The sequence below is a fragment of the Myripristis murdjan genome, chromosome 11, assembly GCF_902150065.1.
Source record: "Myripristis murdjan chromosome 11, fMyrMur1.1, whole genome shotgun sequence".
Classification (NCBI taxonomy): Eukaryota; Metazoa; Chordata; class Actinopteri; order Holocentriformes; family Holocentridae; genus Myripristis; species Myripristis murdjan.
In genome coordinates, this window is record NC_043990.1 from 1,422,555 (window position 1) to 1,448,758 (window position 26,204).

The following is a 26,204-nucleotide window of genomic DNA, read 5'->3' on the forward strand; positions in this document are numbered from 1 at the left end:
GAGCTTTTAGAAGAGACACGGCTCAAAGTGAAAGTAACTTTCAGGGATATTTTCCAGAGCAGGAAGCCTTGCCAAGACTGACTGACTGACTTCCTGTTTGAACTGCCTGCCTGGTGAGTTTTTATCTTCTCCCAGAGACCAAATGGCTTCCAGATTAGAGGAGGATCTCTGCTGTCCTGTCTGCCAGGACATCTTTAAAGATCCTGTGATCCTGTCATGTAGCCACAGCTTCTGTAGAGCCTGTCTGCAGAGCTGGTGGACAGAGAAACTGATAAACGAGTGTCCAGTTTGTAAGGAAATATATTTTAATCGTGATCCACCTCGTAACCTGGTGTTGAAGAACCTGTGTGAGGCCTTCTTACTGGAAAGAGACCAGAGAGCTTCAGCAGGGCCAGAGCTCCTCTGCAGTCTGCACTCTGAGAAACTCAGGCTCTTCTGTCTGGACCATCAGCAGCCAGTGTGTCTCGTCTGTCGAGACTCAGAAACTCACACCGACCACAGATTCAGACCCGTCAACGAAGCTGCACGAAACCACAAGAAGGAACTTCAGGAGTCACTGAAGCCCTTCCAGGAGAAACTGGAGCTCTTTAATAAAGTCAAAGCAAACTGTGATGAAACAGCAGAGCACATTAAGGTCCAGGCCCGACGCACAGAGAGGCAGATTAAGGAGGAGTTTAAGAAGCTTCACCAGTTTCTCCAAGAGGAAGAGGGGGCCAGGATGGCTGCTCTGAGGGAGGAAGAGGAGCAGAAGAGTCGGACGATGAAGGAGAGGACGGAGGCTCTGAGCAGAGAGATAGCAGCCCTTTCATTCACAATCAGAGCCATAGAGAAGGAGCTGAGAGCTGAAGACGTCTCATTCCTGCTCAACTACAAGGCTACAGTGGAGAGAGTCCAGCGCCCCCTGCTGGAGGATCCACAGCTGCTCTCAGGAGCTCTGATAGACGAGGCCAAACACCTGGGCAACCTGAGCTTCAACATCTGGGACAAGATGAAGGAGGTGGTCTCCTACACTCCTGTGGTTCTGGACCCCAACACCGCTGGTTCAAGACTCGTCCTGTCTGAAGATCTGACCAGTGTGAGACGAGGACAGAGACAGAAACTTCCTGAAAACCCAGAGAGGATTGGGGGTGTCCTGGGATCTGAGGGCTTCAGCTCAGGGACTCACAGCTGGGACGTTGAGGTTGGAGAAAACACAGACTGGGTCCTGGGTGTGTTAGAAGAGTCCGCCCAGAGGAAGGGAGAGCTACAGCCTGGAGGTTGGACAGTAGGGTTCTATAAGGGTAAATATGCAGCAATGGCCACATCAAATAAAGTCACTGTTCTCCCAGTGCAGGAGAAGCTCCAGAGCATCAGAGTTCATCTGGACTGGAACAGAGGACAGCTGACCTTCTCTGATCCTGATACTAACACACACATACACACCTTCACACACACTTTCACTGAGAAGCTATTTCCATTGTTTGATACTGGAGATGAAGTGCCTCTGAAGATTTTACCAGGGAGGGTCTCTGTAACAGTGGAACAGCACAGGTAGAGATGCTGCTGATGCTAGTTTTAGTTCTGATGAAGATAATGATGATGATGATGATGATGATGATGATGGTGTCATGGTGTATCACAAGCTGTCCATTTTTTTATGGGGGAAACTGCTCTCATTTGAAGGCCTACAGGCAAAATATTACATTACATCATAACAATATAGAAAAATGTTTTACTATATCATGATTACAGCATTTAGAAGAAAATATGCTGTGTTTTCATATAAAGAATGGCTCAGAAAATTGTTTATCTTAAATATGTCATGAATCCATGTGCATCTTACACAGCATTAACCAGTGAAAACATGAACTGTGGATGAACAGTGACGGGGTGAGTCGTGCTCAATAAGAGTCTGTCTCAGAGAAACATAACGTGCTCACTTCTGATAGAAAAGAGGAAACAGGAAATGTCAGAGAAAAGAAGATGAATGTTTAGAAAAGTTGATTTCAGTGTGTAATGTATAAACCTGCATGTAATAAAGACGGATTCATAACATCTGAGCTGAGTGAGAAACTTGTTGTGAGACACAGCAGCTCTCACAAAAGGCACAACTTCCCCCACAGGCCTCATGGCTGGACTTTTATTTGAGTGGAGGCACCAAACTGAACGGCAGTGAATCAGGAGGCGGCCGGCGGCCAGCAGGGGGCGCTGCTGCAGCTGCTGCACTGAGCAGCAGTGGTCGTCTGCAGCCTTGGAGCCTTGTTCTTCCCTCATCAACCACTAGGTGGCAGCCATGTAACATTTCCTTGTTTTCTTTAGTTTGAAGTCCAAACCTTCATGTTTCTGTCTGGAACAAAAATTAATCTGTATGCAAGATTTTTAGTAAAACTGTCATATTTCCATCACCTTAACTGGTCAATAACTTTTGCAAGTCAATTGTTCATTCCAAGTACTTTATAAACACAAACACTTGGAATGAACTCCAGACCTTTTATTTTCTTAATTTGTCATGGAATAACAAGGGAAAAGGCCACACCTGGTCATGAAACTCTTTTTAGTCCAGTGTCCAGTTACTTCAGAGCCTCTGAAAATGAGGTGACAGTGTATAGGCTGTAATTCCTAAATGATTAATCCCATATTTTTGTTCAACCCCTTAAATTAAAACTCAAAATCTGCACTTCAGTCATGGCTTGATTACTCCATTTCAAATCCACCGTGGTGGTGTACAGGGGCAAAATTATGAATACAGTGTCACTATCCAAATAAGGACCTATGGACCTAGGTTAAAAGAGAACTGACTGTCGTGCTGTCGTGCTGGATTGTAAGCTGCAGTCATGGAGGGAGATCCCGAGGCACTCTAGAGTGTGAAAATATAAAATCCTTTATTCAGACGGGAGACCCAACGCATTTCGATGAGTTACATCTTCATCTGGGGTGTGGGAGCATAATGTGTACAGGTGTGTATTCTCACCTGTTGCTCTTCTCTTTTTTGTGTTGTGTTTTGGGGTGTCTCCTGTTGTTCTCCTTCGGTGGGCAGAGCTAGTGATTCCTTCTGGAACCACTAGGGGGCGGTGTAACCCTAAGGTCATCAAGGTTTCTTCTGTTTTTTCTGTTTATGTATTATTGATAGTCATCCAAGGTTGGCCAACCTTTCTTAGCCTTGTCCGTCATTTCATGTGCTTTGCTGTTTTGAAATTGGGGCTTGTGATTTGGGTTTCCTAGCATTTTGCTCAGTTATATCATGTTTTTATTTATTTTTTATTTTATGTGTATACACTATTGGTTGCGGTCCCTATAACGTGGTCATGTGACCACTTCATGTCCACCCAGGTGACTACCTTTTTAAATACACACCTGTGCACATTATGCTCCCACACCCCTGATGAAGATGTAACTCATCGAAATGCGTTGGGTCTCCCGTCTGAATAAAGGATTTTATATTTTCACACTCTAGAGTGCCTCAGGATCTCCCTCCATGACTGCAGCTTACAATCCAGCACGACAGCACGACAGTCAGTTTTCTTTTAACCTTGTTTGCCATTTTTCCCTCGAAGAGCACCTAGTTAATTTGTTCCCAATATTTCACAGACTGAGCCCCTGCAGCATTCACCCCCACCCCCTCTCTTCTGCATTTCTACTTATGGACCTAATTATAACTTATATAGTTTAGACATTTGTTTTTTGCTGTCTTTTGTTGCTTCTCATTCATTTGATTGCTTGGTTTTACTGAGCAGTATCTATCTAAACTCTTTAAACCCAAAATCAAACACTTGTTTAGGTCAAACACCATGTTACATGGTGTAACATAATGAGAAACGAGATTAAAGTCATAAATTCACAAGATAAAAACTCTGGATATTCTATGAGATTAAAGTGTTAAATTTATGAAAAAAAAAAAAAACATGAAAATTCTGAGATAATAAAGTCACAAATGTAAAAAAAATGTTGTTAAAAAAGTTTTTCTTATCATTTTTTAAAATTTATTTTATTTTATTTTATTTTATTTTATTTTTTTGGTGAAGAGAGTGAAGCCATGTGGGTAAAGGACCCACATGGCTTCACTTTTCGAGGATGATCAGCCTCACAGTGCAGACGCTGCTGCTTGCTGCGTATCAGGCCTGAAGCTTACAACCTCAGCCTTGCAAAGTGAAGCCATGTGGGTCCTTTACCCACAAAACAAAAAAAAAAAAAAAAAAGAAAAACTATCTTGGTTTCTTCTTGCAAGGTTATGACTTTAATTTTGGAAATTCTGAGGTTTTTTTTCCATACAGTGGCCCTAATATGCCATTGTAGGTAGGTGATGTATATCAAATAAAAAGAGTGTAACTTCTATTTTATATTTACTGCCGTCATAACTTCCTGGTGTGTTCCAGTAAAGAGACTCACCTGAGCCAAAGCAGGACACAGGTGAGTGTTTGTGCACTGATAACAGACTCTGTGAGCGGGTTGATGTTTTGAAAAGAAGTCAGCTGGAGGAAGTCTGCAAGTTTCCTTCAACACAATCCTGTACAATGGCTGGTCTCTTTAAATACACACTGCCATGTAAAATAAAGGCATGTTCATGCTGCACAAACCCTACAAACCCTGTGCCTTGGATTAGAGTGGTGACTGAGATTATATTCCACCCCGTGCAACGATCCCCTCACAAAATGGAATTAGCACCACACACAACACATCTGTTTACTGCGACTTTACTACTATTTATTACCCCAACAGCATATTAGGGCCAATTTAGGTGAATTGGAGCTAGGGGAGAGAGACAGGGTGATATTCTGAGAAAAATCTGAGTCTCCAGCTGCTCCAAAATGCTGCTGCCAGAACCCAGACCAGAACCAGGAGCCACATCACACCTGTCCTGGCCTCCTTTCATCGGCTCCCAATTCATGCCAGGGCACATTTTAAAACCCTTTGATTGACCTACAAATGGTTCCTCCTAAATGAGCTTTCACTGAGCACGTGAGACTGTAAACAATGATATTGAGCTCTAAATAAACCCGAACTTGATCTTAAACTTGAAACTGAGAGCAAACAGTTCCGACCTTGTTAGCAGGATTCTTTCCGGCACTTTAGAGAAACCACCAACAAGGGCAACAGGTCCATGACTATCCATACTAATTAGTTTATTAGCCTTGTACTTAATGACAGGCAATCACAATACAGAGGAGATAAAATGTGAAAGGATGCCAGGGGCTATGAGAGCAGCAAAATACATGCCATGTGTTTTGCACAGGCCATGTTATCACCCAGCATCATGACGGCATCATAAACATCATGTGAGCCGACTGCCATGTTTCCAGAAAGATCAACATTTTCAGCTGCAGCTACATCACTTCTAAATGAGTAAATTACAATAAAGCATTTAGTTTGGACCACAGGGGCCCTCAGTGCTGGAGGGTGATGAGGTTTTACAGATATTTATAACTCTAACCTGTTTCCAGAGCTCATGGTGGTTGTTGCTCTGCAGCTTCCTGCCAAACGAATCAGCTCTTTTTGTGTTTTCGTTTCTTTTAGCAAAACCAACGGCGTGTTTAAAGGCAGAATGAGCAAGATTTATTGTTGTGGTTTGTAAACACCACATTCAAAGTTGCCCCTCCTCCCTGGCTTAGCTAACCGCCAGCAGCCAGTTTCCCTTTCCTAAGATGGTGATGGACATCAGGGAAAAAAAAAATCCATCTCCATCCAAGGGAAAAGATCTGACCTTCCCTGTCCAACAGGAATCAGGCCGGCGTGGCGTCGCTCTTCATCCTCCTCCTCTCCCTCAGCGCTCCGGCAGGTGAAAGCCAACCCCAGATTCACTCTTGTTGTGGAACGAACTTTGTCCGCTTGCTATTTCTCGCTGTCCCCCATGACACAGGGGTGGAGCTTCGCCCTACTCCCCCGTGGGATGGGTACCCAGCTGTCCCATCTCATCAGAGGTGGGTGGGGCATTCAATGTTTCCTTGTCATATTTGTTTATTTTATCTCGTTACTTCTCTCTCTCTCTTTTTTTTTTTAGTTTTCTATTGGCCTGTATTACATTCACAATTGCACTTTCTTTGGTGTATTTATTGTATGTGCTACAATAAGAAAGTGTTTTTTAATAAACTAATGAGTGCTGTAAACATATTTCACTGTCTGAAATGTTTTTATATGAAAAACCTTTTTCAACTTCAAAAAAAAAAAAGAAAAAAAAAGAAAAAAAAAGAAAAAAAAGAAAAAGCAGTGCCATAGTGTCTGGGGTGCTTGTTAAGGGGTTACTAGGTGGTTGCCATGGTGTTCGGGGTGCTTGTTAAGAGGTTACTAGGTGGTTGCCATGGTGTTCGGGGTGCTTGTTAAGGGGTTACTAGGTGGTTGCCATGGTGTTCGGGGTGCTTGTTAAGAGGTTACTAGGTGGTTGCCATGGTGTTCGGGATGCTTGTTAAGGGGTTACCTGGTGGCTGCCATGGTCTTACGAGTGTTTGCTAAGGTTGTTGTGCACTGGTTGCCATGGTGTTCAGAGTTTTTGCTTAGGGGTTGCTAGGTGACTGCCATGGTGTTCAGGGTGGTTACAAGGGTGTTGCTAGGCAGTTGTTATGGTGCCTCAACAACATCTGGCTCCGCTCCTGCTTTTCAAATCATATAGTTAATGTTTATGGCTTCACCCATTTATAAAGAGTTTTTTAAAGAGTTTTCTGCATCAGTATTTACCCGGTAGGCTAACAACCTCCTCAGGAACAGTTTTCCTCTGCTGTCATGGTTCATCTTCTTAAACACCGGGTACATCCTTGCATATGTTTTTAAATTTAACTCCGTGAGGAAAGTGAAACTGTGCTGTTAAAGGAGGCGTGGTTTGTTACCTTGTTCTTACCATGTAATTTCTGATTTTTATGGCCCTGGATGATAAAAGCTGATCATGTGATTGGACGACAGGGCGCTGCCTCTACATGACTGGAGCCTTTATAACAATCAGAAGAATCAGAGGAATCAGAACAACATTGATCCAGAGCTGCTGACTGTTTGTTCAAGTCCATTTCAACAAAGACAAGAAGAAACAGCCATGAACGCCCGAGTCTCACTGATGCTGGTCTTGGCCGCTCTGCTGCTCTGTGCAGGTGAGGCATCAGGTTACAAGACTTTTTTAATTTCTGCTCATGTTTAGACTCGCATCATCTACATTTGACCGTCAGGTCGCGTTGGATTCAAGTTGATTAGAAATCACTGTAAATTAACAAAACAAAAAACATTGCTAAATTTTTCTGTTGTCATTTTATTTTCCAGGTGCAGTGCACGGATGGGAATGTGTACGAAAGGGAGGAACATGTCGCCACATTTTCAGACCACCTCTTTGTCTGTACGTATCTATCTATCTATCTATCTATCTATCTCTCTATCTATCTATCTGTCTGTCTACACACACACACACACACACACACATACACATACACATTGTTCCCTTTATCAGCTCCACCTGTGCAGTCTAATCCAGTCCAGCTGTTGTGCCCTAAAGCTTCCTCTCCTGCTGCCTATAATGCTCAGCTTGTCTTGTTGTCACGGTAACAGAGGTGTTCATTTACTTCTATGTTTGGCATTGAGCTCATAGTTAGTGCTGCACTTTACTGACAGCTGTTTCCACTATTCTGTCCCCCCGATTGTACATAAATCAGGAGGACAGAAAATCAGAAACATCTCTCAATGTCATGCAGTCCAGTGCAAGACCTCTGCAAACTACAACCTCAGCAATTAACACACACACACACACACACACACACACACACACATAAATATGTATGATGTTTTTATATGTTGTCACTTGTAAGGAAATGTCCACATAATAAATTAAATTATACTGATAAGTCATTGTTTCCTACAGATCTCATCGCGAGCTGCCATACCGGTGTCCCTCTTGGTAGAAGTAAGTTAAAGAAACAAATGACACTAAATTATTTCTGTTTCACCAGCAGCAGCAATCAGTTTGTCTTGTGAGGACTTTGTCGTGTTTTATAGATTGTTGTTGAGCTGAATTTTGATCCATTTGGTTTTGTCTTTCAGGTGCTGTGACATGTGATTTAATCACCCACTACCCCCGATGTCATGTCTGATCTCATTTTGTACTCATGATGAAATGTTAAGTGTACAACTGTTTAAAAATAATGGTAGTAGTAGTAGTATTAGTAATAATAATAATAATAATAATAATAATAATAATAATAATGATGATGATGATGATGATGAAGAAAAAATGATACTTCATTCCTTCATGCAGGGCAAAGTCAGTTCATCAAGTGTCCTTTGCATGTTTTCACTTACAAATCAGACACAAGACGTGTCAGGTTTGGGGTTAGCAGGTTGCTGCTGCACCTTCTGGTGCGTAAGAGGCTGTTGGCATCTCTTCCTGTCATCAGTCTGTGACCAGTCAGGTGTTTGGGCCCCAGGTGGAACAAACTGGGGTTACCTCCCTGTATGGAGCCCATCAAGGGCCCATCGTCAACCCATGTGGGGCCTCCAGGGAAACTGTGGACAAAATCAGCCAGGTGAGCCCCAGGTGGGCCCTAGGTGGCCCCAGGTTGAAGTCCTATTGAGTCCATTTCAAATGGTACTTTTCTGGTTATTAGTTAATAAACATGACTTGAAGCCACTTGAAACAGCAGTGATATCAAACTAAACAATATATCTGCACAGAATGATATCACAGTTATTGTAGACAAATGGACATTTAACCAGCTAAACAGAATATCTTCAAAATAAAGCCTGAATTCCAGATATTTTTAAAATTGTGCTGCATTTTAAACAGGTTTCACGTTTATTGACAAATCGGTTGATAAATCAATATAAAGAAAACACAATGATAACAGCGATATTTGACAAAGGAAACAAAAGAATATTCCAGAGAGACGTTGTCAAGAGGGGCGTTTTCCTCAGTGAGGGGTTTTAATTTGAAAGGCAAGGCCGGAAGTGGTGTCTTTTACTGTGTGCGTGTTGACCGGGCCGAGCAGAGAGGCTGAAGCCGCAGCATCTGAAGCTCCAGAGCCACAGACAAAGAGCCGCCGGCAGCATCTGTGCGCCTTTTCCGCCCCAACACCGAACAGAACAGACAAGAAACCAAGAAAAGAAAAGAAAAAACAAACAGGTAAAGCGACTCTTTCTCTGTTTTATTTTCTGTCCCGTGCCATCGACGCCCAGATTTTCCTCAGGACCGGTGACGGTGGAGCCTTGCGCATGGCACCAACAAAAATATCTGCTTGTAATTACACATAAAAACATGCATAATGTTAAGATTAGAGCTGTTTATCTGCCGGGCACCTGGCGCCGTGTGTCGGCATGGAGGCTCTGCTGGTGCTGGGTGAAGGCCAGCGCCTCACAATTAGGCTACAGTCTAACTGGGGCTGGAATAAAACGAAATTATTAAAAAACAAACAAACAAACAAACAAACAAACAAACGTTCAAATCAGTCAGACATGTGAGCAGAAATCTGGTCAGAGCGGTTGTGGTTTGTAATCCCGCAGAATGAACGCAAATTATCGGAGCTGGGCCTGATGCGGGCGGCGGGGCCAACGCCTCGTCAGCACCGCAAACCCAGATCCAGCAGGATGAAGCGCTTTAATGTCACAGACAACAAGAGCAAACCTGGAAAAAAACCCTGTGCACACCCTGAGCCAGGCCCGCTGCACTTTCTCTGATTTATATTTAGGTCGGTGTTGCTGTCGGTGACCCAGTTTCCAGAAAAACCCAGTCCGAAATAACTGACCGGCATCCGGCTGCATCCCGGCTCTGCCCGCTCCTGATGGGCGTCTCCCTCCACGGGGGGGTGGGGGCAGGGCAGGGGGGTTCCGGGGTCCCCAGGGGGCCCTCAGGGGTCAGCAGGATTAGGACCAGATTAATGCAGGGGCGGATCTACCCCCCACCCCCCACCAGTGACCAGTGGGGGAAAAATGGGGAATAAAATGATAATGGGGAAAAAAACAGTAAATGTTGCCACTGAGGCTGCAAAGAGAGAGAAAATTGCAGAAACTTTCCATAAGCTCGGAAACTGTGGAAATATTCCAAGTTGGAAACTTTCCACGGGAATTAACGGAACTATATTGGAGTTCACTGGAGAGATGGGTAATTTATACAAACTGTATTGTAAATACAGACATTTTGTTTTGTCGTAAGCAGATGTGTGTGTGTGTGCAAACTCATACAAATTTTAATCGACCTTTTTGACTTATTTGTGAATTTTGATTTATTTGTGAATAGAATTTTAATTTATAGAACAATGATTTTTTTTTGGTCAATGAAAGAATTGCTAAAACATTTCCTGTAGCCGCGCCCCCCCTTTCCCTCCCCTTTCAAAATGCAAAATGAAAATTTACTTTTTCTGGAAATTGTCAGGCGGACAAGACATCAAAACCTGAGGCAGTTCTTTTCATTTTCTTTCAAATACGTGGGGAAAGGTGATTAGCAAAAAGACAAGTAGCCTAATATACAGCAAGCCAAAACTTAAAAAGCACTAAAAACCAAAAAAATATGAAGATTGATAAAAATTAAGATGATTACATTAATTATAAAATTCTGATAGATAGATAGATAGATAGATATACTTTATTGATCCCAACCAGGGAAAGTCTGGTAACCAGGGAAATTCTGGTTTCCTTCATTCATTATTATTTTTTTAATTAAATGAGAAGAAAAGTACATTTATAATTTTTTACGATGATAGCCTATATCTAAGCGTCAGCCTTTGATCAGCTTTTATCATTGAAGACAAACCAAAGTACCAAAGAACCAAAGTCCCTGGAGGGCCGACGCCCCAAGGCTCCTGGGGGCCCACAGCATCATAAAGTCTGACAGCCCCAGAACACATCATAACCAGCGTCCACTGAGGAATCTGCTGCTGCTGCTGTTGCTGTTGCTGCAAAAAAAAGGTCAAATTATATTTAAAAAAAATTGCATGTGAAAAGTGTTTTGAATTTTTTTTTTTTTTTTTTTTTTTTTTTGCAGCAGAAATAGATTTTTCTCATGTGCAGCAAACTGCAGTTATTCATTATTTATTTATGCTGGTGGCTCAAAATATATTTCCTGAGGATTTCAGCTGCATAAACAAATGCATTTTTACCTTTGTTTGAATTTTATTTTGTTTTATTTCTTGCTGGTTTTGAAGCTGTGAACCTGCTCTGAACTAGATGAAACAGATTTTTGGCCTCATTGGAGCCAAAGTGACTCTGAGGAAGAATCTCAGCACGTTTATAGTTTTATAGTGGAATCTGTTTACTTTTTATTTATTGATTTGCTTGTTTGGTTTGCTCTGTGGTTTCAGGGTTTTAAAATGAGGAATTAATTTATAATTTCATAAAAATATGAATGGAGAAAAGGAAGAGGATCTGAGCGTCGGCTGTTGATTGCCTGATTGATTGATGGGCTGAGCAGGACGTGTGTGTGTGTGTGTGTGTGTGTGTGTGTGTGTGTGTGTGTGTGTGTGTGTGTATCAGCTGTGTCTGAAGCTGCGAGGTTTGGTAGTGACGAGTGTATGGAAGCAGATTTATGCCAAAAAGATCAAACAAAACTTCCTCAGTTTTGAGCAAAAACACAAAACACCGAAGCAAAAAAAAAAAAAAAAAAAAAAATCCGCTCAAAATGTCATGAAATCAGCGTTTCAGGATAATCTGATGAAATGTGCTCTTTTTATAGACATGAAGGTTGCTTTGCGATAATGTATCAGTGTGTGTGTGTGTGTGTTTGTGTGTGTGTGTGCTCACATTAACTGTCACTCAGAAACTCAGTAGCCAATGAGGACGCAGCCCTGAGAAAACCCCGCCCACATGGTGCCTTTAAACCGGGGGAAAATAAAAACAGCATAGAAATGAAGAGGAACCGCACTCGGCTTCTTCATCCATCTGTGTTGGATCAGCAGGTCGAGTGTGTCTCCCCCTGCTGGAGCCCCAAGGCATCACCATCGGACCTGAGGTTCTGGAAGTGAAATCCCAGTGATATTCTGGGACTAGGATTAAAGGTGAAGGGTTAGGTGGGCTGCCGTTATTGTATCTGATAAACTATCCAGTAAATAAAAACATCGGCTGTTTGAACAAATTGGACGATTAAATTGTTAATTAAACTGTAGTTCTTTTGCGATCGGCAGCATCAGGCACACAGTCTAGTACCCATGACTTTTTTCTGTTTTTTCTCAGTTTCTAAATGCAGATCTTATTTAATCCCACTAATCTCTTCCCCATCAAATGTCACTTGCAGACGTGGAGCCAGATAAACTCAGCTGCCGTGATAAAAGCTCAGAGGAAACACTTTGAAAGGGTTTTTGAATGATCCCTGTGGAAGGCTCACCTGCAGCCGGCTCAGGTGCACGTCAGCCACCGAGGATGAAAAACAAATATCATGAACAGATCATGTTCATAATAAAATCAACCAAATCAATGAACCATTTCACCTCGATGATGAATCTCTCCACTCGGGTTTATAATCCCCCGTCACACCCGCCGAGACGTTTAATCCACAAGTGCAAACAAAACTTCAGCCACGGCGAAGGCAGCAGTCTGATCACAGAGAGAAGCATGACGAGCCGGGAAATAAAGGATTTATTATCAAAAACGGAAAAGGCCAATAATTTGCTCGATTACACAAATAAATTGTTTTAAAGTTTTACTTTTTTTGTTTCAGTGTTTTCTCTCTCTGAAACTGGTGTTTTTGCTTCATACTGAGGAAGTTTTGCTTGGTTATTTTGGCACTCTTTGGTCAGGGGTCAGGGGTCAGGGGTTTAGGACTTTAGGGGTCAGGGGTTTGTACCTGGACGTCTCAGATGTTTGGTCTCTGCTTGAATCCGATCAAACCTCTGTCATCACCGGGAAAACTGAGCCGCACAAACTGAGGGGGGAAAACCCAAGGAAATAACAACAGAAAGTTCTTTGTTTGTTGTTGTTCTTGCAGATTTCATTTATTTTTTATTGTTTTATTTTTTATTTCATTTTAATTTTTAATTTTATTTTATGTCATTGTATTGTATTGTATTGTTTTATTTTTAAAATTAAATCACATTTTATTTTGTTTTATTGTATTGTATTGTGTCTTGTTTTAATTATTTATGTAATTTTATTGTTTTATTTTATTTATGTGGCAACACTTGCACCAACAGTCTGAACTCTTGGACCCTTATTTCTATGATGTCTGTATTAATTTTGTAGTGGTGAGAAGCAGAGCTGTGGTTTTATTTTTGCTGTGCTGCGAGAGGGTCTCAGGTATTTCGGCTGATGTAAAGCGCTGTAACGCCGAGGGAGCAGCCGGGGTTAAAAATACGAGCAGGAGGTTAAAAATAAGCAGAGCAGTTTCTCCTCTGTCTGACGGGACGGATGGCCTGAAACCAGACTCACAGCCTCAGTTACTGAAAAAGAACAAGTACACCCAAATAAACCTTGACATTTAAAATTAAATGTGAACATCTTGCACTGCATCTTTTGTGTATGTGTGTGTGTGTGTGTGTGTGTGTGTGTGTGTGTGTGTGTGTGTGTATAAAAACATGGAAAAGGCCATCAGGAAGTTGAAAGAAATGACCTGGAAATTAGAAAAAATTAAATGACCACCAATTACCAGACAAAAAAAAAAAAAAAATGTAAACAAAACTGAGATGAGTTTTGTTGGTAGGGTGATTTTTTTTTTTTTTTTTAATTAAGTGCTTCTTTCAAAAACATGGGGAAAAGCAATCAGGAAATTTTCAATAAATAATTAGAAATTAGAAAAAACATTACAAACAAATACTAGACAATTAGCCAAAAAAGTGAAATGAATAAAACTATAAATAAAATGTAAAAAAAAAAAAAAAAAAGGTGAATTTTGTTGGGGGGCTGAAATCGATTTGTGAACGTGATGTCAGTGAACGCAGCGTTAAAACCCACCGTCTGAACCCATCACGCCTCTGTTCTGTTTCAGACGCGACGATGCTGGAGAAATCAAACAGCCAATACGATTCCTTCCTCTTCTGGAGGCAGCCAATCCCGGCCCTGGATCTGTCCGAGCTGGAGGACCTGGGCTTGATTGACTGCAAACCGGCCAATGGCGGCCAGGGAAAGGAGAAGGCGTCGGCGCTGCGGCCCCAGAGCGAGGAGGTGAGCCGCCGTCCAACTAAAATAATAATGATCATGATGATGATTAAAAATGTAATTAATTTGCAATTAATTATGCAAATTTTGCAATTAATATATGGTGGAGGGGGCTGACTATCAGTTGGGTGGGGCTGATGCTCAGGTGGGTGGGGCTTGGGGAGAGGAGCTGGCGGTCAGGTGGGCGGGGCTTGGAGGAGGGGCTGAATCTTGGCATTTGAGCAGTCTGAGTTTGAATGAGTGACTTTGGCCTGCAGACGCTGTCGGGGCTGTGGACGGCGATGTAACATCTGAGGCTGCCTGTTAAACCCTTTGAAACCTGAGTGGATTAATTGGATTTTATTTTAAAAACAATGGGAACCAGGCCATGAGCAGCTCAACCAGAAATAACCCCAAAATCGGCAAGAAATTACTAAAAAAGTTACAAGAAAATTACCTGAAAATTTCCCCCACTCTTGGTAGTTTTCATGCCATTTTATTTAGATTTTTTAAATAATGTTCTTTTTGAGCTAATTTCCAGATCATTTTCTTGTAACCTTAGGGTCATGTCTTCATTTGGAGGAAATCCAAATGAAGGTTTCAGAGGGTTAACTGATGAATTCTGCGTCGTGCTGTGAAACTCTTGGTGATGTAGCTCTGTCTGCCTCCCTCTCTGCCTGCACAGGGCGAGCTGGCCGAGTTTTCCTCCTTCAACTACTGGAGAGCTCCCATCGCCAGCATCGACTCCCTGCTGGCCGACCTCAACCTGCTGCTGTGAGACCGGAAGAAACGTCCCCCGTCCCCCATCCCATCCCCTGTCCTTCACCACCGTCCAGACCCCGGATCAGTCTCCAAACGCCTCGCTTCCTCTCCTCTGACCTCACCGTCCCCTTCATGCTAAAGACTCTGGACTTCTTTCAAACATCTTCTTAATTTTTTTTTTCTCTGTTATGGATGAAGTTCAGGTGCTCTTTTCCAGATAAATGCCACCCAGGGGGATCAAACGTTCCCCAAAAGGTCACCTGTCCGTATCAGAGTTTGAACCTGTGACCTTTTCAGTTCAGTGATGGTCTGTCTAGATGAAGGTCTGTCTAATCAGCAGGTAAATGGCTCGGTGCCAGAGCTTTCATTTGTTAGACTAAACTGTAGGAAAGAGATACTTCAGACCGATGGTTTTCCAAGAGTCTGCAGCTTTTCGTTCCCACCAAACACAACACGGCGGGATTCCACCGGTTTCTGTTTGTTTTGGAATAAAACTCTCTGGACTCTTGGATCCTGATGCCAGAGAATTGAAATCCACTTAGTTTGAGTTTGTTCAAGTGAAAAACGTGCAGAGGAGAGAGATTGTCGATGTCGGTCAGGTCAACATCTGTTCATCTTCAAAACGTGCTTTTCAGGCTCAAAGGAAAGCACTGTTGCTTTTAGTGATGATTATGCCTTTTTTATCTAAAGAGGCATTGAAAGGGTTTCATTAGCCCAGAAAAACATGAAAATCAGATGAAAAATTAACAAAAGGAGGTTTATCAGGCGAGGAGAGAGAAAGAGGCCGTTGAGACTGAATCCTTTTTTTGTTTTGGACAAAACACCCAAGGCCTTCTGTTGAGTTTCTTGGAGGAGAAGAGGAGCTCAGTCTGTATTTAATCTCAAGCTCAGTTTCCCAAAGTCATCCCGAGGTTTTGTCCCACGCCAAGCGAAGGCAGCGTCGCAGCACTCGGTCTAAACGTGCATTTGGGAAACCGACTTCGCTGGTTTGAGTCTGTTCAGAGAGCCACGTTACCTCTGCAGGGGAAGAGAGACGAGCGTGCGAACAGGCAAGCTATGATTTCTGTTGTTTAGTGTCGCGTTTAGAGTTGAAACATGAAAACCACAAAGCGAGACTGAATTCACACAGGAGCGAGGAGGAAGATTTTGACGTGTCCGCCACGTCAACATGGAGGGAAACGCATCCGGATCGCTCTGCGTTTTCTTTAAACCTTTAAGAGGATTATGAAGCGGTGCCTCTCGTGTTTGTGCCAAATGGAAGAAACCATAAAGAAACGTGAAATGTTGTTGGAAATTATTTAAAATACCCTCTCCAGCTTTCCTTCTTCTGCTATGTTAAACACCGTTTCCATGGAAACTGAGTGCAACGTGTTACAGCAGGATCTGGGCGAATACTTGTATCCGAGCGCGGCCACGTCGTAAAAAACGACGTAACACACACGGAGCACGGCTCACGTTTTCATCTAACTGAAGCTGATTTCACATGCCTGCCATAACGGTTCGAACCAACCTGTGTTACTATGGCGACAAAGTGAAGCTTAAGCATCAAGCTAATCCCGCATTCGCTATTAGCTGCTGTTCTTAAAAAAAAAAAAAAAAAAAAAAAATGGATTGCTGTGTGAAAACGGTTGTGATTATTTTTCCAGTGGAGGATACAGGTGTGAGGCGGCCTTCTCATCAAATCAGTGGGAGCTGAAAATCTTTATTTTCTAAAACGGCAAAAAAAATACGGAGCCAGGGCGTGGGGGAGAGGGGTAATATACTGAGAAAAAAAAAAAAAAAAACCTTCTTAGACCTTTCTTGACAAGAAAAAAATGTAGGATCTTCTGAGAGTAAATTTACAAATTCAGAGATTATAAAGTCACAAATGTGAGAAAAAAACCAAATTCTGAGATTAAAATCACAAATATATGAGAACAAAACTCACAAATTTATGAGCAAAAAAAAAAAAAACCTCAGAAAGACAGTAGAAGACAGAGTCTAACAGCAGGACAGGACTCTGAAGAGATGTTGCTGAGACTTTTTCGATTCAGAAGAAAACAATCTGCTGATTCTGGACTAAAATCAGCAGTTTTGAGTTTGTTGTTAAGTTTTGTTTTGTTTTTTTCTCATAAATTTGACTTAAATCTCAGAGAATTTCTAAATGTTTTTCTCTGGATATTAGCCCCATCTGGCTCCTGGCTCTGTAATATTTTCCCTCTACATCGGCATACCGTCGTAATTCAGATCAAACAGTTTCCTGAGTTTCCGGCGCCTCCCTGTGGCTCCGCTGGCGGCGGTACAAGCCGGATAATCCACGACGTACGCTGAAAGGGCTTTAATCCGCCTCCGCCTCTGTGCGTTAAAAGCCTTCATGGCGCCTCATCGTGGATTATCTCCTTCTCATGTAACATCATCACATCATTTATTCCCATGATCCTGATCGCTTTTCAGTCACTTTAAAGGCATTTGGAGGACGAGTTCAGGCTCCTGTTTCCTCTGCATCTGCATGGCCTTGTTTTACCTCCGCCCCCCTTGTATTTATTTATTTATGTATTTATTTATTGATTTATTTATTACGTTATTTATTTGTGGTGCTGCTGTTTCACTTTGCACTGAGCAGGACTCAAAGTTTCGGTGGATCGATGCAGTCTGGGCGAAGTGGCAATGAAGTGGGAAACGACGTTTTCACCCCGTTAGCCCCCAATTTCACAAGGAAACACCCAGAAAACATGCTTTGCCCCTTTTTTCTAAATCAGACTGGGGGTCATGAGATCATTTTTTGGGGGGGGGTGGGTTGAAAGATGATTTAAGACACATGAAAGAAATAAGAATAAATTTCAATAATGCAAAATTATCTTGAGGATTTTTCAATGTGTTACTCTTTTCCTCTGTTTTCTTAAGCGGTTTGAACACACGGCGCCTCAGACGCTGTGAGCCTCAGAGGTCGAGCTGCAGGCTGGAAAACACAGAGCACAGGGTGATATTCAGAGGGGAAAAAACTCTGAATTTACAAGATTAAAGTCAAAGATTTTCCTGAAAAAAAAAAAAAAAAACACTCTGATATTCTCTGAGACTGAAGAACTAAATGTAGGAGAAGAAGCTCACAAATTTGAGAAAAACATGAATTCTGACATTGTAAAGTCACAAATTTACAAAAAAGAAAAAAAAAAAATCAGATTCTCTGAGATTAAAGTTCTTGAATATGCCAAGAGAAAAAATTGAATTTCCAAAATCAATTGAAAAAAAAAAAAAAAATGAATTTCCAAAATTAAACTTGTAGATTCAGAAGAAAAATACTTGGCAAATTAAAAAAAAAAAAAAGAAAAAAACAATATAAATTTGACAGATTTGACAAATTTGATAAAATTACAAATTTGCAAGAAAAAAATTCTTGGAGATTAAAGTTTTAAATTCATTAGAGAAAAAAAATCAAATTTATGATTAATTTGTGGTTTTCTTCTGAATCGGCCACAGTGATGTCTCTCTTAAATTTGTGAGTTTATATTCTCAGAGAATTTCTGAGCTCTGTAGTTTCTTTTCTGGCGACAGCGGCCCTGACATGCCGCCATACTCTTGTCTTTATTTTCTCCTGAATGTTGTTTTTGTTGTTGAATGTCGGAGGAGGAGTGAACTGAACTGACGGATATGAAGGATGGAAGTCTGAATGTTTTAACGTGGAGAATAATCTGAAATCTGCAGAAATCAGTCACCACCTGTGAAGAGTTTAAACTGTGCACCTGAGTCGGGACGTCCCAAATGAACGTCTGGACTTTTCTCAAATAAAAATGAATAATAATAACAACTCAACATGGACTCTGTGTGTGGGTGTTTCTGTACTGCAATGGATCAGCTGCACACACACACACTGGAGAAAAGCTGCAGGTGTTTGTTTTTTTTAAACTTACACTGAACATTTTGGTCTTAAAGGGCCATTTCAACATTTTGGGCAGAATCCCATCTTCTCCCAGAGACGCTCACACACCTGACTGTCAGCATCCACAGCTTCCTGAGTTAACGCTCCCCCTTGTGTCCAAAGTAAGAACTGTATGTTCACACATCCAACCAGTGTTCAGATGGGTAAAGGGAGATGAAACAAATAAAACAAACAAAAAACTACATTATGGCTCCAACAGAGCGGTTTGAAGAGAAGTTAATTTGTGGTGGAACTTCCTAAATAATATAAATAAATATAAGAACTTAAGTCAGCTCGCAGAGATGTGCCACATCTGTGCATACATTTTCTCCTTAGAAGCTGATCTATTTTTTTAAAATCATTATTATACATATTTTATTATTCTTCCAGAGGCCTGCTGCTTAATAAAAAACAGCTGGTCCGGGTCACAGAGGGCCAGTTACAGGTGAGGCCATTACCTGAAAGTCTGTAGTGTGTAACATCTCATTTTAAAATCCTCGTATTTTTGTTGTTGACTGTTTTTTTTTTTCCCAGTGGAGGCCTGAGGATCTGTCCACGTCATGATCAAGGACAGAAAATAAAACGTTAGACAATACTGAATCCCAATCATCTATCGATCAATCAATAGTAATGATTACTCAGAATAAAAGGAGACAATGACGATCAGATGCCAGCAGTTTGTATTTATTCATTTATTCCAAAAACTAATCACAGCTGATCTGAAAAACAACCTTCACACTCAATACACACAAAAAACATGATTTTACATTTTCTCCTATAAATCCACATCCAGACCCTCCTGATCAAATGACAAAAGGGCTTAAAAATTAAATATAAAAGGAAAAAACTGTAGCCTAAAAAGGATGTAAAGACTTAAATATTAACATAAATGAGATAAAATGAGAAATAAGTAGATAAGAAAAAGCACGACACAAACAAGACATTTATACACTCAAACACTCCTCTGCACACTTTACTTTCAGAAGGTCAACATTTCTGTATTATAAATCACTTTTTGATTGGTTTTATGTAATATTCTAATATTTTCAGATGCTTTTGATTTTCATGAACTGTGAGCCGTAATCATTTTTTTTTTTTTTTTTAAAAAGGCTTTAAATATTTCACTTTATATGTAATGAATCTAAAATATAATAAGTTTGATTATTTATCATACAAATAAAATGCTGACCTGTCACTATTCCTGACAGCACCTGTCTCACAGCGAGGGCCAAGCGCTGGCTCAGGTGTGTCCTCAGGTGTGTCCTCGGGCGTTTCCTCAGGTGTGCTGCCTACCGCCCTCCCAGCAGCATGCTGTGCTCTGATTGGTCAGGTTGTCTGTCTCTCTGGTGAAACTCCTGCCCTGCGTTCCAATACCCATACTACCATACTATTTAGTAGGGAAAAAAAGAATTAGTATGTCCCAATACATACTAAACTACATACTTTGTAAGGGCAGCTGCAGTACATACTAAAAGTAAAAAGTATAAGTATGCGATTTGGAACGCAGGGCAAGTTCTTCCAGAATCGCCATCTGTACCTGGCTGGCTGGTGTGTGTGTGTGTGTGTGTGTGTGTGTGTGTGTGTGTGTGTGTGTGTGTGTGTGTTGTGACCCCTGACCCCTGCTGCCCAGTGGCAGTAAGGTGAGGAAACAGAGGAGGAATAATCAGCTGATGGCTCATGTTGCTAAATAAAAACAGATCATCTGATGAGGGAATCAGGTTTTATTGAATCGATGCATCTGGGTTTGATCATGAAACTGTTTGGTGCACGCGCATCGTGCCCGTGTATCGATACGGATCCGTTCATCTGCGCATCTCTACTGCATACACATATTTTATTCATTTGTTATTGTTTAAACTGCCTCTTTCCATGTTCTCCTTTCAGTTATTTCCCCTCAGCAGAGTGTGTGTGTGTGTGTGTGTGTGTGTGTGTGTGTGTGTGTGTGTGTGTGTGTGTGCGGGCTGGCCTGCGGTCAGCTGGCAGCGCGGCCCCCCGCCTCGCACAGCCCCGCGCGCTCCCTGCAAACTGATCTGGGATCGGCGGCGCGGCCCGCGCGCTGGTCCCGCCCACAGGAGGTTAACGGCGCTGGGCTTCCACCTCCGGTGTCGCGCGGCTGCCATCTTGGTACCCGAGAAAACACTAAAATAATCCGGTTTGCGTGGTTTGCGGCGCCTGCGGGAGCTCGGTTCGGGTCGGGAGGCGTCACGCAGTGAGGACGAGCCGCCGGAGGAGAGCAGGGAGAGGTGAGACTGTCTCACGGCTCACCTGCACACACACAGGCTAACGGCTAGCATGCTAACATGCTAACACACAGCTGAGGCAAGCTAGCCGCGCTGGAAAACAAGACTTCCGGTCGCGGTTTTCAAAATAAAACTTCAATTAACAATATTTGTTATATCTTTTGTGTTGAGGAGCGTTACGTTAAAACATAATATACATATTTATTTAGCACGTCTTAACACCTTTTCTTGTAAGTCTGTTTTGGTTATTAGGTAACAAGTTACTTAAGACGGTTTCGAAACATTTCTACACAACGTAATGCTAATTAATGTTGTAAAATAATTAGGTTTGTAGCCACAGATTTTAAAGTCAAATTCAGAAACACTTTATTGATCCCCGTGGTGACACTGGGTGGCTGCAGTCCTGCAACTTCTTAAGATAAGAACTGAAATGTAACAAAAAGGACTATAAGAATCATGGTAATATCTCATATTTGTCTGTGTTATATCTATGTGCATTAACCCCACAAAATATTACGATAAACACAGAAATATGACGTTCAGCATTCAAGCATAATTAGTTACTCACCTGCACTACATATAAACGGGGATCATACTGCAGTGCTTAATTATTATCAAGTCCCACAGGTATAAATTATCATTGCACATGTAAATTATAATTATTTTGAGTCTGCTCCTGTTGTGCATGCCCTAGATGTTTTATGATCAAAATAAGAAAACAAAAATAACAACGTAACAAACAAAATGTGTTTTGCATTAATGTGAATGGTCGCACTTCCGGTCGCACCGCGGCTAACTGTCGCCAGCTTGATGCGATAAACAAGCCTGGAGGATCCAGACAGCCCGCAGTGGCGCCTAATGAACAATTTTTGCGCATTGAGGATCGGATAGTGCAAAACATCCCGCTGGTTTCCCTCTTCACACGACCCGAGGAGACTTTAGGATCACGGCGAAAGGCTTTGGTGGTGTTTTGTTGAGCCAGCTAGCTTGCTAACGGTTAGCCGGAGGAGCTGTGCGGCTGGTTCCCAACAAACCTGGACGCGGTGAGTCTCTGCCCTCCGCCGTCCACACGCCATTATACGGTGTCTTTTTTCCATGCCACCCTGTCGTTAAAAATAACCGAAATAAGCGAGAAATAATCCATCCATCTCCCCTCTACGAAAGCCGATAGGATAGATGATGCGTGCGAGAAGAATGCTAGCTAGTTAACCGGATGTGGAAGTAGTTTTTTTCGCTCCGTCGTGTGTAAAATAGGAAATTTCTCTTCTGACTTCCCCCGGAAAACCAACAACTTAATATCAAACGGTTTCCTGTCTGTGTTACTGTAAATGTTTGCGATGGGGTGGGTGCAGCTTTCCACGGTTTTAATGTGTCGGGGCGCCGGGTGTAAGGCAGGGAGGGGAGCCGCAGGGACGTGGCACATGGCGGACTCTTTTCTTTCCACGAAGGCGCGTAAAATGGCTCCTCGGCCGCGGCGCGGAGCTCCGGCCGCGGGGAGAGGAGCCTCGTCCGGCCCGCGGTGTCGCAATCACAGGAGGCGCAGAGTCGGGGGGGTCCATTATCGGACAGGAGCAGATGCTAACATACAGTAGCGCTGCCCAGATTTCTGTGGTTTATACAGTAATAAAAGGAATCTGAAAAAAACTGGATTGGCTCAAAAGAAGCAAGTGCAAACGAGCCCGTTTATGTAACCCGCGCCTGGTTTCATGTGACGGGTATCGATGTAGCGCCTGAAATCCTCCGGGTTAACCGTGGTTCCGTTATCGGACAGCGCAGAGCAAGGCTAACAGCTAATGCTAAAGCTTTTTTTTTTTTTTTTTAATTTTCCATGTTTCAAGCTAGGGCTTCACGACTTGGGCGAAAATCCATGCCTCGATATTTATGCCAAATATCTTGTTAGCAATATGATATGATTAATTTTTCACACTTATTTGAAATTTTAAAGTGTAACACCATTGGAAAAAGAGGCGTTCCTTAAAAACAGTATGATAACTCCAGCTAGATGTAGAAAATGCAAATTACTTCACAAAACAGTTAAAATCAAACATTTTGCTGCAACCTCTGCTTTGACACAGTCCTTTACAGTGTAACAACAGTGTAAATTGAGCATGCAAAAAAAAAAAAAAAAAAAAATTTGATCAGAACAGATTGTCTTAGGCAAATCCTAAATTCAATATCATCCATATAGCCTTTTGAGATATTGATATCTCAGATGTTCATTTCTAGATGGCATACATTTTGATACATCTGTTAAAATGCCTCAGACTGACAGGTTGTATGTGGTAGCTAATCATCAGCATTGATTTATTAAAGAAGAAGAAGAAGGGTCAAACAGGGACGTGTGATGCAGATGTAGCCTAAGCCTCAAGGGAGGGGTAAAATTATAAAATGCAGTATTTATTTCCATTGATATTTAAACCAGTCTGCTGTTACAGGTTTCTTGTTCTCGGTCTTATTAAAAGTTTAATTGACATAAGTCGTGTAGTAGTTTGAATATTTAAATGAAAATGTGCATTTTCAGTAGTTCTGACAAATAAACCTGGACCTGATTTGAGTGAGGTTTAGTGTCTTTATTTCTCATGATTTATAGAGTTTTTCTGCCCCTGCCAGCTCTGTTAGTCTGTCCAGCTCAGTGGAAATCTGCTGTGTGGCGGCTGCATTACACCAGGCTTTATATGAAATGGAGATCCAACAGCAGCACAAACTATGAGCTCAGTGCCAAACATAGAGGTGAATGTATACACCTCTATTACTGTGACAACAAGACAAGCTGAGCGTTACAGACAGCAGGAGAGGAAACTGTATGGTACAACAGCTGGACTGGATTAGATTAGACTGTACAGGTGACTTTAAACTTTTTTTTTTTTTTTTCCCAACATCAGTTTTATGGTTGATCTGGATTCCTGTTGGCTCTTAATTGTTTGCGTCACTGTTTTCTGCTGCTATATTATGGGTTAAGGTTCCTTAAGGCAGCTTGTCCAGTCAATCCACGTGTCGCCCGACTCGGAGCAGGGAAAAACAAATTGATTTCCCATTAAAAAAAAGTTGCTTCTGGCCTTGATTTTCAGGGTGTATCTTAGCAAATGAAAGGCCAAGTGGACTGAGGTCTAGTTTTAGACCAGACCAGTTGCCTGGCCTACATGTGTTTTTTATTACTGAATTGAGTTAAAGTAAAGATATCGTTATCACGTGAATCTAGATGATCTGAGGAATCCCTTGGTACCAAGCCTGTCATGCTGTGTTGTACCTATCGCTCCAAAGTCTGGCTAAATTTTGGCGAGGGGAAAAAAAATAACATGTCTGTTTCCAGCAGGGTCCCTTGACCTCTGACCTCCAGCTGTATGAATGAAAATGGGTTCTCTGGGTTCTCTCTCCCCTTTGCAGACACGCCCACCTTCTGCTAATCCCATGCAGTTTGGGCCCCAAAGCCTGCAGTCCACATGTGTTCTTGTGGCCTGTTGTAAAATGGTGTGTGTGTGCAGACTGGGGCCTAAACAGCCTTGGAGCTGCATCAGTTGGCTTTGACTGGAAAGCTGAGACTCTTGTGGATTCAATGAGCCACATTTGATTCCTGTGTGATGATGTTGGCCCCCATAGCAGCCATTTCACTGCAGCCAGAGACTTTTGTCAAACTGGACGTCGCTGGAGAAAATGACCTCTAGTGACCTCTAGGAGAATCACAGCCTCATCAAACTTTACAGACACAAACTAGAGAGCGAGGCCGTTCAGATGAGCTCTGCTTCTCCACACAGACTGACAGGAAGGGCCAGTTTCTGAGACATTTACACAGCACAGGAGAAGAGGATAATTGATAAACATAAATTGTAATATTGAAACACAGCACTTACGAATCTCTCTCTCACTCTCTCTCCCTCTCTCTCTCTCAGATGTCGTTGGTGGACTTGGGGAAGCGTCTGCTGGAAGCAGCTCGTAAAGGTCAGGATGACGAAGTCAGGAACCTGATGGCCAATGGAGCTCCGTTCACCACCGACTGGGTGAGATCCCGGCCTCGCTTCACCCTCCTCATCCTGCGTTTGTTAGTTAATGTAACAGGAGACTCAGTGTGTTGTTGTGTCTGTCGGCAGCTCAGCAGGTACAGAGACACACCTGTGACCGGAAGGTCATACAAGTCTTAAATTAGAATTTATGGGGTCTTGATTTCAGTAAACATTTTATCTAGTTTCATTTGTATATCTGTTTTTTGTAAACATTAGTTCAGTTACTTATTTATGTCCGTTTTGCCTAAGGACTAGGGCTGGGCAATATGGACAAAATCAAATATCACAATATTTTTGAGTAAATACCTCTACATCGATATTGTGCCGATAATGAAGGTGTGACTGCTGCTGCTTCATAAGATATTTATATTTATTTTTACGTATTTTTACATATTACACATTTTTTGCTTAACAGTCATCAGTAATGTGGATATGATGACCAAGCAGGTACAGACAAAAAATAAAAAACAGCTACAGCAGTCTAATAAGAAGAAAGAAATTGAAATTTGAACATTGAAAATTACATTTCTTTACTGTAATGGAGCTTTTAAAGCCACGAAAAGACAACAAAATATTATGATATCTGAAATCCCAGATGATATCTAGTTTCATATCACAACATATCAACAACATATCAATATATCAATACATTTCCCAGCCTCGCCAAGGACAGAGTCATTCTTGTGTGTGGTTGTTCAAAGTCATTTTACTACTGTCGGCCACAATCAGAGCCAAGTTCTGCCTGTACTGATGGTTTGTCCTATCAGTTCTGATTAATCAATCAAACTGATAAATGGTGAAAATCTGAATTATGAATCATGAGTTAATCGGTCGCCCTCTGCACCAGCCATTGTAATTAGGGCCCGAGCGCTGAAACAGCGCGAAGCCCTATTGTTATTGTAGTGTTTTTTCTTCTCCTTCTCCTTCTCCTTTCTTCTTCTTATTATTATTACGTCAAAATAAACCTTAATTTGACCCCCTAAACATGCTCCAAAACTCACCAAATTCGGCACGCAGGCCAGGTCTGGCGAAAAATTTGATAAAATGGACAAACGGACCCCCTAAGTGCAAAAATGGGCTCGGTAGCGCCACCTAGGTACACAAAGGCAGCCGCTGCAGCCCACAGGAATGTCATAGAAACACCAAACCAACGCCGAAATGTAGGTCTCATCAAGCCCTACAATTCACGCGCTGACACCCCCCCTCTAAAACCAACAGGAAGTCCGCAATTTGCGTTGCAAAGTCACGTTCTCGCCCAAAATTCAGCCTTTGAACAAAATCTATCTCCTCCCAGGGCGTAAATGTCAGCGG

General features: G+C 42.0%; 3 protein-coding genes across 4 annotated transcripts in view; all 3 read left to right on the top strand.

Annotated features, from left to right (window-relative positions):
- On the top strand, nt 1-2,018 carry LOC115367781 (E3 ubiquitin-protein ligase TRIM39-like). Its single transcript, XM_030063697.1, has 2 exons — nt 1-1,530; nt 1,570-2,018. The coding sequence occupies exons 1-2, from the start codon at nt 143-145 to the stop codon at nt 1,571-1,573; spliced, it is 1,392 nt and encodes a 463-aa protein (XP_029919557.1). The 5' UTR covers nt 1-142; the 3' UTR covers nt 1,574-2,018.
- Nucleotides 2,019-8,912: 6,894 nt separating this feature from the next.
- Nucleotides 8,913-17,861, top strand: mllt11 (MLLT11 transcription factor 7 cofactor). Its single transcript, XM_030063722.1, has 3 exons — nt 8,913-9,064; nt 13,850-14,025; nt 14,684-17,861. Exons 2-3 carry the CDS (start codon nt 13,858-13,860, stop codon nt 14,774-14,776), a joined length of 261 nt encoding a protein of 86 aa, XP_029919582.1. The 5' UTR covers nt 8,913-9,064; nt 13,850-13,857; the 3' UTR covers nt 14,777-17,861.
- Nucleotides 17,862-20,694: 2,833 nt separating this feature from the next.
- Nucleotides 20,695-26,204, top strand: part of LOC115367784 (GA-binding protein subunit beta-2-like) — a 12,765-nt gene continuing 7,255 nt past the window's right edge. The window contains exons 1-2 of one of the 2 annotated variants that reach the window (XM_030063702.1): nt 20,695-20,898; nt 24,783-24,890. In XM_030063702.1, coding sequence (XP_029919562.1) covers nt 24,783-24,890 — 108 coding nt within the window. In that variant the 5' untranslated portion in view covers nt 20,695-20,898. Of the gene's footprint in view, nt 20,899-21,693; nt 21,939-24,782; nt 24,891-26,204 lie in introns of those variants that run through there. The other variant, XM_030063701.1, reaches the window with a different exon arrangement.

Coding starts and splice junctions, on each gene's coding strand:
- LOC115367781 (XM_030063697.1), top strand. CDS start 143: ATGGCTTCCAGATTAGAGGAGGATCTCTGCTGTCCTGTCTGCCAGGAC.
- mllt11 (XM_030063722.1), top strand. CDS start 13,858: ATGCTGGAGAAATCAAACAGCCAATACGATTCCTTCCTCTTCTGGAGG. Junction 14,026..14,683: donor TGCGGCCCCAGAGCGAGGAG/GTGAGCCGCCGT, acceptor CTGCCTGCACAG/GGCGAGCTGGCCGAGTTTTC.